This window comes from Eretmochelys imbricata, chromosome 7, assembly GCF_965152235.1.
Source record: "Eretmochelys imbricata isolate rEreImb1 chromosome 7, rEreImb1.hap1, whole genome shotgun sequence".
Lineage (NCBI taxonomy): Eukaryota > Metazoa > Chordata > Testudines > Cheloniidae > Eretmochelys > Eretmochelys imbricata.
The window spans coordinates 86,051,178-86,065,431 of NC_135578.1; the positions used below are offsets into that span (position 1 = coordinate 86,051,178).

General features: G+C 41.7%; 1 protein-coding gene across 1 annotated transcript; it reads left to right on the forward strand.

The window, feature by feature from the left end:
• The first annotated feature begins 1,381 nt into the window (after positions 1 to 1,381).
• CISD1 (CDGSH iron sulfur domain 1) lies at positions 1,382 to 13,568 on the forward strand. Its single transcript, XM_077821602.1, has 3 exons — positions 1,382 to 1,468; positions 5,445 to 5,650; positions 13,222 to 13,568. Exons 1-3 carry the CDS (start codon positions 1,438 to 1,440, stop codon positions 13,309 to 13,311), a joined length of 327 nt encoding a protein of 108 aa, XP_077677728.1. The 5' UTR covers positions 1,382 to 1,437; the 3' UTR covers positions 13,312 to 13,568.
• The last annotated feature ends 686 nt before the right edge of the window (positions 13,569 to 14,254 follow it).

Consider the following 14,254-nt stretch of genomic DNA (forward strand, 5'->3'; position numbering starts at 1 on the left):
TACAGAAAATATCCAATTGCAAGTGAAAATTCAATGCTACATTTTACAATGGTGGATGTGGGATGATTAGTTAAAGTTTGTCCAGCACTTACTGCAGTGCTAAGTATTATTATCATCATTATTATTGATAATACCCATTAACTGCAAGGCCCCACCACTGCATTTTTTCTTTACAGGAGCTCCTTATGAATTTGTGCTCCCCACCCATGATGTTTGCAAGGAGCCTTCATAGATATTACAGCCCATCTCAGTATTTGGGAGGGGGCCTGCATGAAAGCAAGGGTCTCTGTCTTGATCTGTGGCTGACACATCATGATTGTGTAGAGATAATGTTCCCAGGGGACCAATATGGGTGCGAGGGCCCTTGTCCCACTACTTACAAGCAGTGTTGCTAAAACTCGTGGGATTTTATTGCAAGTCTCAGGGTATTTGGTTTCAGAGTAACAGCCGTGTTAGTCTGTATTCGCAAAAAGGAAAGGAGTACTTGTGGCACTTTAGAGACTAACCAATTTATTTGAGCATGAGCTTTCGTGAGCTACAGCTCACTTCATCGGATGCATACTGTGGAAACTGCAGAAGACATTATATACACAGAGACCATGAAACAATACCACCTCCCACCCCACTCTCCTGCTGGTAATAGCTTATCTAAAGTGATCATCAAGTTGGGCCATTTCCAGCACAAATCCAGGTTTTCTCACCCTCCACCCCCCCCGCCAAACTCACTCTCCTGCTGGTAATAGCCCATCCAAAGTGACCACTCTCTTTACAATGTGTATGATAATCAAGGTGGACCATTCCAGCACAAATCCAGGTTTTCTCACCCCCCCACCCCTCTCCAAAAACCACACATACAAACTCACTCTCCTGCTGGTAATAGCTTATCCAAAGTGACCACTCTCCTCACAATGTGTATGAAAATCAAGGTGGTCCATGCCCCAGCTCCTGGAGTCAGGTGAGTATCTCAGATATAATTTTCAGTTTCTAGGCGGTGGGGAAAAGTCTGAAAACCGGACCCCATACAATGGACCAACGTGTTACTTTAGTCTCATGCTTTCCAGACCCCTGGCTCATGCTAACAGAGCACTTGGGTAGGGAGGCTGCACAAGAGCCCACCGAGGCCTCAGGTCCCCCAGGCTTGAGGGGCAGGGGTGCAGGGCTTCGCCTAAAATCCTGACGTTTGCAGGCGCGGGGCCCGGGAGCCCGTTTCAGTATCCATGCGCAGGTGGGAAGCAGCAGGATCCCGCTCCCTAGCGGCGGTGACACGCGCAAGTCGCGCCCCCGCCTCCGCGGCCCAGCGGCACTGCCCCTTTAAGACCAAGGCCCGCCGCTGCTATCGTGTGAGTTCCTGCACGCACGCGCAATTGCGTCTGAGCAGCGTTTGTGCCCTCTAGGTGTTCGGGAGGTCGGCGGCGAGGAGCGCTGGGTGCGGGAGCAATGGGGCTCGGATCGAACTCCTCCGTGCGGGGTAGGCGGGCGGGCGGGCGAGCAGCGGGATAGTGCGCTCCGCTCCGCTGGGGGTTGTCTCCTGTGTGCTCGCCGCCTTCACAAGTCACTTCCAATTGCACTGCTTGGGGTGCCCCCTCCCCCCTTATTCTCACCTTGGGGCCCTTCCTGCTCGGGCAAGGGGTGTATCTGAACGCGGAAGGTTGCGATTCCACCCCTGTTTTGCAGGAGGGGGCCTAGCTAGAATTCCTTATTCCTCTATCTTGCAGGTCATTGTAATAGGTGTGCAATAGCTGGGTGGCTGTGTCGTGGTGGTGCAGTATCACGATGCAGAGGAAGCATTGACTGATCCACAGGAAAGGGACCCACTTGCAGAAGGGTCCCGATTGCTTTGCAGAGGATGGAGCTTCCCAGGGAAATGCAGTGACCTTCATCGCCTCTCTTATGCGGCTGACCCCTTCCTGCAAGAGTTTATCCAAGGGATAGCTCAGTGGTTTGAGCATAGACCTGCTAAACCCAGGGTTGTGAGTTCAATCCTTGAGGGGGTCATTTAGGGATCTGGGTCAAAAATTGGGGATTGATCCTGCTTCAAGCAGGAGGTTGGACTAGATGACCTCCTGAGGTCCCTTCCAACCCTAACCTTCTATGATTTCTATGATAACCACTAGTCGTAAATCATTAATCCAGCAAAATGGTTACATCCACTGAGGTCTGGTATGTTGTGTTTTGTAATAGTATCTAGAAGCCCCAGGATTGGCCATCCATGGTTGTAGGTGCTGTGGAAGCATAGCAAACGCCCCTTCTTTTACACACCCATTTTTGCTTCGGAGCAGCCCTTTGATAGGTGTTCTCTTACTAAAGAATCCTTTGAGTGCATTTTTCCCCCCTGACCATGTGCCTTGTAGTGGATGCTTGGCTTCTCTGCTGAAAATGAAGAAAGTAGTGGCTGATTGATCTTCTCTTGAAAATCGCAGACTGTCTGGTTTTTAAATTTAATTTTAAATTAAAAATGTCGGCATTTCTCTAGCTTGTAGGATTTAAGAGCAGCATTTCTGTTAGTGGCTATTAACCTCACAATGTTGCTACCTACCTAGTATCATATTCTAGAAGAGTAACTCAGCAAAAAGGTGAGGGAACTTTCTTATAGCTACAAATGTAGGCAGTAAACGGTGCTTACTGTTGTGAGTTGTTGACTCGTACTGCAAAATACAAAGAACCCTTCCCCAAAGTGAATAACTCAATAGTAAACCTGTAGTAAAATACAATTCTTGTACAATCTTGGCCGTAGGGGATCATGTGACTGGGTAGTGTTGGTGAGCGGCCAGGTGCAGGTACTTCACTGTGAGATATAAGTAAGTTACATAATAGGTCTAAAATTTGGGATTAACATGAAAAGCTTTTGGAAATCCTTGAAAACTACTGCATAGTCTAGTCTATGCATCTGATGAAGTGAGCTGTAGCTCACGAAAGCTTATGCTCAAATAAATTGGTTAGTCTCTAAGGTGCCACAAGTACTCCTTTTCTTTTTATAGTCTAGTCTGTGATTTAGAACAGTTTTAAAATAATTACATAGGTGTCTACAGGCATTTAATATTAAATGTGATGCAGTGTTCTTGTGTTCTTCTGGTCTTTGTAATCCTGGTTGAGTCTTTCTTCTGTGTAATACAGTTAAATTAAAAACTTTTCTTTCAGTAGTCTGACTTGTTTCTTAAAGTAGCTTTCACAAGTAGGCTTTGTTCTTATTCAACCATCATATGTCTAGGTTGGTGCAAACTCTTAAAATGAATAAATCTGTCTACTCAGTTTGATTCTTCTCCCCCCCCCCCCCCCAATACCCATGAAAACAAACTAGTAGGTAGTAATGGTGATGAGAACTGGTATAATGATTCTAATCATGAAGTGGTGAAGTTCATGGGAGCTTAATTAGTTTTAAATGCTGCCAACCAAGAATGCTGTTTTTGGTGTGGAGAATAGCTTGGGGGGTGGGAGGAGTATATTGAGACTAAACTCTTTTTTCATTTGGAAAGAGGAATAGTGCTAAATGTGACTAAGGTGTCTAATCTCAGTGTTGGTAACTTACATTTGCCTGGTCTTTAAGGGGCTTTAATTAGTTAAACTTCTTGGATACATATCTTGTTCAGAGGATGTAGCTAAAAAATTCATCTGTGATGAAGATAACAGTGACAAGTTGCAGAATCTATTCTTGATTTAATTCTTTGTTGTAATGAGTATCATAAGCAATTACACTTTATGAACATTGTGTGGGATGCAGTGTGTCTGTGTAAAAAGTACATTTAATGATGTTAACATGAGGTCCTAATCTACTTCAGGAACGTCCAATTTGGCTCTTGAGGGCAAATATGGATTTGATTACACTAGCACTTTTTTGGGTAAAACTTTCGTTGGTTGGGGTGTAAGAAAACAACAACACCCTCCGACTGACAAAAGAACCAGTGTGGACAGCCATGTATGTGCTGGTGGGAGATGCTGTCTTGCCAACTTAGCTACCGTTGCTCACTAGGGGTGATTTAATTATGCCTGCAGGAGAGCTTTTTTAAGAAGAAAAGTTGTCCTTGTAAAAGCTCTCTTCCTCCCCTGTTCCCCATGCTGGGGAAGTGCAGAGTTGTTTCTGAGCTGCTGCTCCTTCTAACAGGGACCAGATATTGCAGAAGCAAAGGCCTAGGTCCATGTAGCCTTTAGAGAAGTGAGTGGGAAAAGGGAGAGAGCAGGCTGTCCAAAGCAAATGGTGCAAGAGGAACTGGGCTCTTTGGCAAGAGCACTAGGAAGAGGGTAAGTAAAAGTCCCAGAATAGAGGTAGGGATGGAATATGTTAATAGAGGCAGAGGAGGAATATGTTAAGTGTTAACATGTTTTATTCTCTAGGGTTAGAATGAGGGACTCCTACTGTATCATGTGATTGACATCTCTTCTAAACCATAAACAATACAGGCTAAGCAAGACTGAAATTCCTAGTCTGAGATGGCTTTGCTGGTTATAGCATCGCCACAGGAGTGTCTTTTAAATATGTGGAAAGAACCTTGTAGACCTCAGATGCCCATCTGATTTATGGATGAGCAGTTGAGAGTCAGACAGTGTTTACATACTTAGTAGGAGAACATCTGAGTGGGACTGATCCCTTAAATTGTCCTGCTGCTGACTTTTTGTCTGGAGGGAGTGACTCCTGCCACTTCTAGAGCTGGGTGTTACGGCAACCAGGCAGGAGAATTCTGTGACAGTTGGGCAGAAACTCAAGGTACTTTCAAGTGGAGGACACAAGGCAAAAACCTGAAAGCAGGACTTTAAAAAAAGTGGATTAATTGCAGAGAAGGAAAATGATATCAAGTGAGACAAAGAAGAGTGCAAAGATGTAGAGTTGCAGAGATGAGCATAAGATGATAAAAGAAAAATGAGAAATGGGGAGAAAAACATTTGTTTATATAAACAGCATCTTTGAGACACTCAAGACTTTAGTACAGATAAGACAGGTAGAACTTGTTCTCTTACGGCCTGTGAGAAATGCAGGTTCACACTGGTGATGTTTACATGGGGATTTAATCTTTTAGCTTTATATCAGATCCCTTTAAAAAAGTAAATAATTACAAGTATCACAATTTTGTATTTATAATGTAAAATCAGTTCCTCTTGTGCCCAGTGCCTAGCATTCACTATCTTTAATTAAATCTGTTATGAACAAAATGTGGCTGATTTTGTTTGTAGAGCTGTGCTGACCTCATCAGTGATGCAGATGCCTGAGCAAAAAATAAATGGAAAGCCACATTAGTTCTCTTTTTCCCCATAGGTTTCTACTGTTCCTCCTGTTCAATAGAAAGGGACAAATTAATTGGATGGGTGTAGGAAGAAAGTGGTTTTTATTTTCAGAACACTGTCAAAGTAGTAGAACTGTCCTTTAAGCACAAATATGACTTTGGGAGCTAAATTGAATGAAAAATTCCATTTAAGGTTTTGCCAATCTTTCTTTTTTTTATCTCTTGCTCTAGTTGAATGGGTTGCTGCAATCTCTTTAGCTGCAGGAGCAGCTGCTGTTGGATATCTAGCATACACAAGATTCCTCTCTAAAGACAAATGCTGCAAGGCAATGGTAAATCTCCATATACAGAAAGACAACCCCAAGGTAGTCCATGCATTTGATATGGAAGATCTTGGAGACAAAGCTGTGTACTGTCGTTGCTGGAGATCTAAGAAGGTGAGAGGGGAAAATTGTAAATAATTGTAAATGTGCAAGAATCCTCTTAAGCTCGTCTCAGTTGTATTATTTGATACTTGGTCTGTTGAAGAAAACAAGCTATTGCTACATTTCACTCCTACACTATTTCTAAATTAATAATTATGTAATGTACAAAACTAAAATGTAAAATGCATGCAGTTGTAAAGCTTCAGATTTTCTTATACTGCATAAATGGTTTTAATAATAAAGGAGGGTGTTCAAGCCATGGATTCTGCAAAATGGCCATGTAATTCTAGAGAGCCTCATAGCTGGCAGGATCTAGTAATCGCTCTATTAGCACAGGAACCCAACACTTACTGGTTGACAAATCCACTGTCTGTGAATCAGTGAGATCTGTCTTTAGGCCTAAATTATTGTCAGTATCTCCTGTAGATAACATTGGAATAAGTGGGAACTCCAGGTTTTTGTTGTTGGGGGTCAAGCTATGCATATAGCTCTTTAATTGCATGTTATACTGAAGGGATTCATTCTTCTCTTGTGTTAGAGAAAGAAGTGGGGATGGGGAACGGGAGGAATTATAAGTGCATAGAGACACAATTTCATTATTAATGTAGCATGCTGGGGAATATAAAGACTAAGGAAGTTTCTGATTTGGCTTGCTCTGCTACTGGTTCTCCTACAGTTTAACAATCCATAATGAGTGGCAGAACAAGGAACCAGGGAGAAACTACCAAAATCAAGTCACATAGACCAGGGGTGGCCAACCTGTCTGGAGCCACGTGTAGCTCTTCAGAAGTTAATATGTGGCTCCTTGTATAGGCACCAACTCCAGGGCTGGAACTACAGGAGCCAACTTTCCAGTGTGCCAAGGGGTGCTCACCGCTCAACTCCTGGCTCTGCCAAAGGCCCTGCCACCACTCCACCCCTTCCCATGCCCTCTTCTGAGCCTGCAGTTCCCTCGCTCGCTCCCCCCCTACCCCCCGAGCTTCCTGTATGCCACAACAGCTGATCGAGAGGTGCGGGGAGGGACGGGGAGCTGCTGCAGAGGGGTGCTGGTGAGTGGTAGGTGCTGGGGGAGCTGATTTTGGTGCGGGGGGGGAGGGAGCTGCTGATATGTTGCTGTGGCTCTTTGACAGTGTACATTGGTAAATTCTTGCTCCTTTCCAGGCTCAGGTTGACCACCCCTGACATAGACCATCAAACCATTATTGAATAATAATTTTTAGTCACTGCCAATCTGGGAAGGAAGCATGACTGGTATTCTACCGCTAGTGCCCCAGTTTTCTCTCAAATAGCTGTCTCCCTCTGAGTCTGTATAAACTTTAAGAACTTCAGTGTATCCATGCATTGAATCAAATCTTCCGAGTTGTAAAATGAGCTCATTCTTACTCTTCATTAAGGTTGAACAGTTCTAATGTGCATTCCTCACAAGTCTTAAAATTTACCTGAGATGTAACACATCTTTTTAATGTAATGTTGACATTATTCTTAGAGTAAAACCGACATAACGCTGTTTAGATGGGAATTAATTCAGTTTTACCCAGCTGTTTTCTCTTAACATTTAAGAGAATGTATAGCAAAAAAAAGTGCCAGGTTCTCAAAGTCCTCTGTCGTGTGTGTGAATAATGAAGAAACAGCATTATTTCTGCCCCACCATTGTTTTTTATTTTATTTTTAGTTTTTTAAAGAAATACTCAGATTAAAAACAGCTTGTACCTAAATTCTTAGGAGCACTGTCTGTTTAAACAGAACACAATGAACATTGCTAAACAGCTCAAATGTGAAGACGCCTTTTGCTACTCCTGGGGGAATTATGCACTACTGCATGTGTGCGTAAGTAATGAGCCATGCATATTTTTAATTTTTGTGCAGAAAAATTCTGCTGAAATGTTGCTGAAGTTCTGCCTTTTGCCCATCAGAGGGCGCTGTGGCACAAGAACAGCAGTAGCTCCCAGCAGAAAATAACTTCTGCAGTTCTGCCTTTTGCCCACCAGAGGGCGCTATGGTGACAGAACACAGCAGCTCCCAGCCAGGTAGAGAAGAGAGAGAGCCTGCCTTCTTCACAGCGCTGGCCAGGTCAGGAGACAGAGGCTATGGGGAGACATACAGAGTGGGGTCTGGGGGTGGGGGTCAAACGGGCTCATATGAGCTAGTAGGGGAGGACAGACTGGGACAGGAGCTGAATGGGATTGGGGCCACAGGGGGAGAGAGGTGCAGGGCCACATGGGGACAGGGCAGATGTGCCTGACTGAGTGGGAGAGGCTAGGGGTCAGCCCAGGTCTGCATGGGGGAAGCTCCTGAACAATCCCTCCCTGCCCCGCAAACCCCCTCGGCCCCCAACCTGTTCCATACTTTCCCACCCATACCCAACAAGTTCACACCCCGGCTCCTTCTCAGATATTTACTTCCCTCTTCATCAGCTCCTCCGTTACCACTGGCTCCCCCCAAGCCTTTGCACTGCTTCTGAAGGGTGTGAGGAATATGGTTCTGTATTGTAGCTTAAATGAATTATTACTCCGAGTTCTGTATTAGTATGCCTAGTAAGGAATCTATTTGTCAAAAAACGTTTCCTGAATCTTTTTTGCCTATATTGTTAGAGACATACTTGCTGACATTTATTTTGAAATAAATGACCAAAAAATAATTGAAACTGGTGTGATTCTATTGTTTTGACAAATAAAATATGCAGAATTTTAAAATAGCGTGTGCAGAATTTTATATTTTTGTTGCGGAATTTTTAATTTTTTGGCGCAAAATTCCCCAAGGAGTATTTTTTTGCATGTATTTTGCCTTGGACTAATCTGCTACTTCAGTTTGAGTCATGAGCAAGTGAAAGTGAAGCTGTATTAGCATGGTGCTTTGATGCTTGCAAACACTATAGGACAATGTTATGTTCACAAACATATTTCTGTGGACTTAAGATTTGCAAAAGGCTATCTTTACAAAATCTAAACTTGTGCCAAACTTGGACAAAGCAAGAGGGACAGTCTGTTCTATAGACTCAACTACTAGTGTCACTGGATAATTGTCTCCTTGCCTGTTCAATCCTTGCCTTTTCTGCTGAGGTCAGTTAGCAAAGATGACAACTGTGATGGTGGATTTTGTGATATGGACACTCCTCTGCTGGATGTGGTACTAAGATAACAAAACCAAGGTCACTGAACAACCATCAAATGGCAACAACTTCCAATAACAGCCAATTTGAGCCAGATTAAAAGCAATGACCTACAAGTAAAAGGCCTGTTCCTTTATCAATCTTCTGAAACCATCTGGTCTCCATCTAACCGTTCTGCTTTAGGAGATAGTCAAGATGAACAGTTCTGGGGATAGGGGATTTAAGTTTCACTGTTCCTGCCTGTCAGTTTTGTCCTTAATTGGTTATTTTCCTAAGCACAAGATAACACAGAGGAAAGGTCATAAAAGACTGACAGGAGGAGGGAGTAAGATCCATCCGTGTCTATTTCTAGTTCTATTATTGACACCAAGTCTTGGACCCAGTTTTAAAACCTACAAATCTCTGTCCGCAAAGCTTATCTTTGCATCATGGTACTACAGTCTGAAGTCCATTACTGTTAGTCAACTTAATAATTCTTTGCAATCTAAAGTGTCAGTTATTTTGCTAGAGGATGTGAAGTCTGTGTCTTGGTTAGCTTACTCATTCTTTCTTTTTGCTAGGGTGGAAATGAAGGAACATTAATCTGTGGTACGGTCAAGCCGCATATCAAAGTTTGGGGAGGGGGGATTCAAATTTATATAACAGGGAATTCTTGGGTCTCTGGTGCAGGTTGAAAAAGTCATGCTATTTTTCCTCATATGGTTAGATACATACCTCATTCAGGCTAATTTGACAATGTCAAATTACTCGGAGTATCTAATGTTATTTCTTAACTTCTGAATGCAAACGTCATGTTTGTCAACAGTTGTATTAAAGTTGTCTGAATTTTAACAGTCTGTATTTTTTTCATTTTATTTTCAATTGAATGTGCCGCCCTCCCCCCACTAATTCTTTTCCTTTGATCAAGGTGAAGAGGATACATCAGGTTGAAATGGAGTTAGTTTTTAAAAATGAGTTGGGAGAAGTTCCTGGAACTGGTCCTACCCTCTTGTCCCAGAATGATGGGATTGTGACTTTCCACAGCAAGCATGCAGGAAAGGGGGCAAGTTAAGGACAGTATCCCTCAGTTATGCAGAGGGAGACTTGAAGGGAATAAAGATGGGTGGAAACAGTCTCCAGGAGAAGGGGAAGCCTGAACCCTCAAGCGACTTAACACAGGGAGAACTTGTGGCCCTGGGAGAATCTGATGGAGGGGGGGAGGGAATTCCCCCTCCCCCGCCCCCTCCAGATGACAGAAGTTCTTGGTGGCCTTAAAGGACTCCACAGACATTTTCTTAAATCAACTTCAGCCTTGCACATTTTTTTCCCTTAAATATATTTGGTCTCTCAAATATGCTATTATAGAGAACATTTTAATTCAAAAAATTACCCTCTGTTATAAATCAATCTCAATAACAAAATACTAAATCTTCTCAACTAGTAATGGTAGATTATTTATATTGTTCTTTTGGATGATAAATTAGATAACCAGTGAAAGTATATTGGAATATATTTATCCTTCATAATTGATTTTTCTTGGCCCCAAAATATTTTGGGTTAGTATATCTTTTCACATACTTCATATGAAATTTCTACACTTGGGTTAGATCCCATGAAAGGGCTCTTTAAATTGAGGCTATTTGTACCTTTCCATGATCGAAAGGTGCAAAGTAACAGCAAGTATCCAGTTGTGTAAGGATTTCTCATCTAATGTTAGGGTTTGGTTTGGGTGACAAGCTATGAGGCTCACAATACGTAGTTAGGGGTTTGGCATTGGCTTCATTTGGGCTCAAACTGAAAATACAACTTTCGTTCAATAAATAAATGAAGCATAACTTCTATAAAGCATAGCACATACCCTTCCGGTAATCTAATATTTTCTACTTTTTTGTTCAAGTATTTGATGATTTTTATATATAATATATATCTTAAAACTAAGAACTCCAAAAGGACTAAACTAACATTTGGTATTCACTCTAGAATTTAGTGTTATATCATTACAGCTTGAAATCTTTTTTTGACCTTCTGCCTTCCTCCTTTGTTTTCACTTTTTCCTCTTTGCCAGCCTGCGCCCGCAAACATCAGACACTTTTGTTTGCATTCCTCTTCTGATGTGGATGATGCTTCTGACTCCAGATTAGTCAAGTGGTGAAAGTTCCTTAGCTGTTGTGCACTCTCTCTATTGAAGACTTCTTCTCACCCCCTCTCTTTTGCTGCTGTACTCATAGTGTATGTCACTAATGTTCTCCCGTCAGCCATCCCAAACTTCAGAGTTAATACAACAGATTCAGTGGGAAAGAGCATCTCAGCACTGAACAATACTTATTGCCCCCCCCCCCCCCCATCCATACATTGGATCCTAAAAACTCTAATATGGTCTGCCTAATTCACAAGGCATAGGACAAGTGCTGTGTGGTATAGGGGTTTACTATCTACAGTATTTGATAAGATCAGTGGGGATAGAGAATGAAGAGGGAATTTTTTGGGGTTTTTTTTTTTTTGCTTTTTGTTTTTCTTCTTCCTCTCTTGGGTCTCTTAGTGAATCTGCTCTTCACTACCAAATGACTGTGAGGGAAAACCTTAAGACATGTTAAACTATATACTGTAATCAAGCTTTATGGTTGAAAGCATTTCTATGCTGCACATGTCGGTGACAGATTTATTTAAGCTAGTATGTCATGTTGTCATGATATAGTATAATGTTCCAGTGCTTAAATATCCTTATGGCTTACTAAGGGGATGTTTACATTAGCCTCTTCTCCCCCCCCCCCCTTTAAAGTACCCTGTCACTGGTGCAGTTTGATCAGCGGTATAACTTTCTGAGCACTGGTGCTGCTGGTGTCTTCACCACCATCTTAACTAATGCATGTCTAGAGGATATGTTATCTGAAATGTCAGTGGCTGCCAATATCTTGTTCAAACTGGGGCTCTACTGATAGCTTTTTCCCCCCTTAAGTCAGAGCCTTTACATTGATAACACTTAAAACTAAAAGCAATTCTTTGATGCATCAAGAAACAAGTTAATCAGGATGCTGTCAAACACCAGTGTTTCTTATAACATAATCCTCTAGCTTCTAAGAACATTATTCTGCCAAAAGTGTCTTGTGTAACTTGCAGATACTTCCTTGGTTATGATTTCAAAAATAGGAATGATAACATGCAGATCTGGAGTTCTTCCCTGTGTTTTGCTGTTAAATCTAGGTTTCTAATCCTTTTGGTTGAGTCAGAGGTGGGGCAGGAATTCTTACGTAAGACATATCATTGCGTTAGATGAAATTTGGTTTTTCATTTCATCAGTAGCTTTGAGTGAATTAATCAGTGTTTCATCAAACACTCTGGTTGCCTTGAAGTTTTGCTGAGTATTACTCAAGTCAGTCAAAGTGACTGACTGATTTGGTGGTAAAGAAATCTCTGATGCAGGAATATTAGTATTCTGTAAAACTTTTCTGTTTACTTGGAAAATTCCATTTGCCACTTGCAGCACTGATAAGGAAATAGTTGCAGAATGACAATAACCAGCTATGTTTAACAGCCTCTACAAACCATCCTGGAGCAGTTAGAAGGTCTGGCCTAACTTCCATTGACTTCGATGGATGTTGTCTCGGGCACAGGAGACAGTTGTTGAGAGATGATTAAACAGCCAAGTTGCTACACCTAGCTAACAGAGCTCTGCTGTGGGTTTTGCTTTAGGTGAAGTGTCTGTCTTATTTCCCCAATATAGCAAGAAAGACTTTAAAGATCGCTTCTTTACAGAAGTGGGGTTCTAAAGGTTTTTACCAGATCTACACTAGAAACTGTTGCCAGTATGGCAATGTCAGCGATCTCTTAAACAACCAAACACTCCATGGTAGGTACACTCTTAGGTACACTCTTAGTGTAGATGCAGTTATACCAACAAAAGGACTTTTTTGGGGGTGGGGAGAGGGAAATGGTGTGGCTTACTTCATTTGGGGAACTGACTAGCTATATGGCAAAAGAACTTCTGTCAGTATAAGCTGTTTCCCCATTAGCAGGGTTTTCTGGTAGCTATACTGACAAACCTCTTCTAGTGTATGCAAGGACCTACTTTCCTCTTAAAGGAGAGGATCCAGAAACTGAGACTCTTGTGCAAATCTTAAGTAATCTTCACTGCACTCCAGAGCCCTCCCGAGGAAATAGGGAGTGATGTGGGGGAGGTGAAAAGGAAGTTTGAGGCCAGCCTAGGCTGCTTGTTTTTGACAAGAGTCTGAGATTGGAGCACCAAAGTGCGTTGTGAGTTTGGGTTCTTTCCCTAGTTACAGTGCTCTTGTACATTACACTCAGGTAATATTAATGAACACTTAAACATGTCTAGCAAATATTTAAGTTCTTGTAATAACACATTTTGAGGTATCACTTGCATTGTAAATGTATCTTTACCATGTGAAGCCATTTTCATAACTTTAGGGTTATATTTCCTTCTCACTTAGTTTTAAATGCACCCATTCTTTTATATTGTACTGGTTTTCTTTTTCAGTTTCCATTATGTGACGGTTCTCACACGAAGCACAACGATGAAACTGGGGACAACGTTGGGCCTCTGATCATCAAGAGAAAGGAAGCATAAACGGGATGGTTTGAGGCCATGATTTGTCACATTATCTGCTTATTTGTAATTGGAGTAAAGAAGTTCTGTCTTAGTCATGTCACTGAAGATTTTTGGGTGTGGTACAAAGTAGGCTCCAACATGTGTATTTCATGGTGCTTGCCTTGTTTTAAACACTAAATGTAAAATATTAATGGCTTAAGGCTATTTGTCTCCTGAACTGTGTATACATTTTCATTAAGTATGAAATTAAAGTGACAATTGTACTCAGAACTGTATGAAGATAATATATTAAATTATTCTCAAATACTTGTGTTCTACTGGAAAACTATCTTTAAGTAGAACAACAAATTCCTTACTAAGTAATCTGAAACTACAGAAAAGATGGCTGATACTCAGATGCAAATGAGATTCTGTTGAAAAGGCATTAATGGCAGAAAAATCATGGTGCCAAGTGCACGAAATGTAACTTACTACATCCACAAAGTGTAGTGCATACAGTGATTAAGAATAACTGTTTTATTCTTTTAAAACAGTTGTACATTATAGCTTCAATAAAAATCCAAGTTAAAACACTAATAAGAATAAACAAAAAGGCTTACTGTAAGAATGTACCAAAAATTAAGTAGGTAGGGTCATACGTACTGCAAACAGGCCATTATTCTACTAAAATCAATGGAGTTACACCAGAGTTGAACTGAAACCTTAGAGTGTGGGTGGGTGTGGTGTCTAGAGTTGTAGAACTGTCTTTGGGGGTGGGATAGGGATTAGGAGGGGGTGTGTGCGTGTACACGCATGTATGAGACTGGGTTCTTTTTCTGAAGCACAACTTCCTTTATATGCCAGAGAATGCCTTATTAAATCTTCCCTATTAGGGCATGTTCATCTAAGTTTTTCAAAACTTCAGCCACTGGTGGTGGTTTGGCACACATCTTCTGCCATTTAAAATTTTGCTTCCCATTAC

Coding starts and splice junctions, on each gene's coding strand:
- CISD1 (XM_077821602.1), top strand. CDS start 1,438: ATGGGGCTCGGATCGAACTCCTCCGTGCGGG. Junction 1,469..5,444: donor ATCGAACTCCTCCGTGCGGG/GTAGGCGGGCGG, acceptor CTCTTGCTCTAG/TTGAATGGGTTGCTGCAATC. Junction 5,651..13,221: donor GTTGCTGGAGATCTAAGAAG/GTGAGAGGGGAA, acceptor TTTCTTTTTCAG/TTTCCATTATGTGACGGTTC.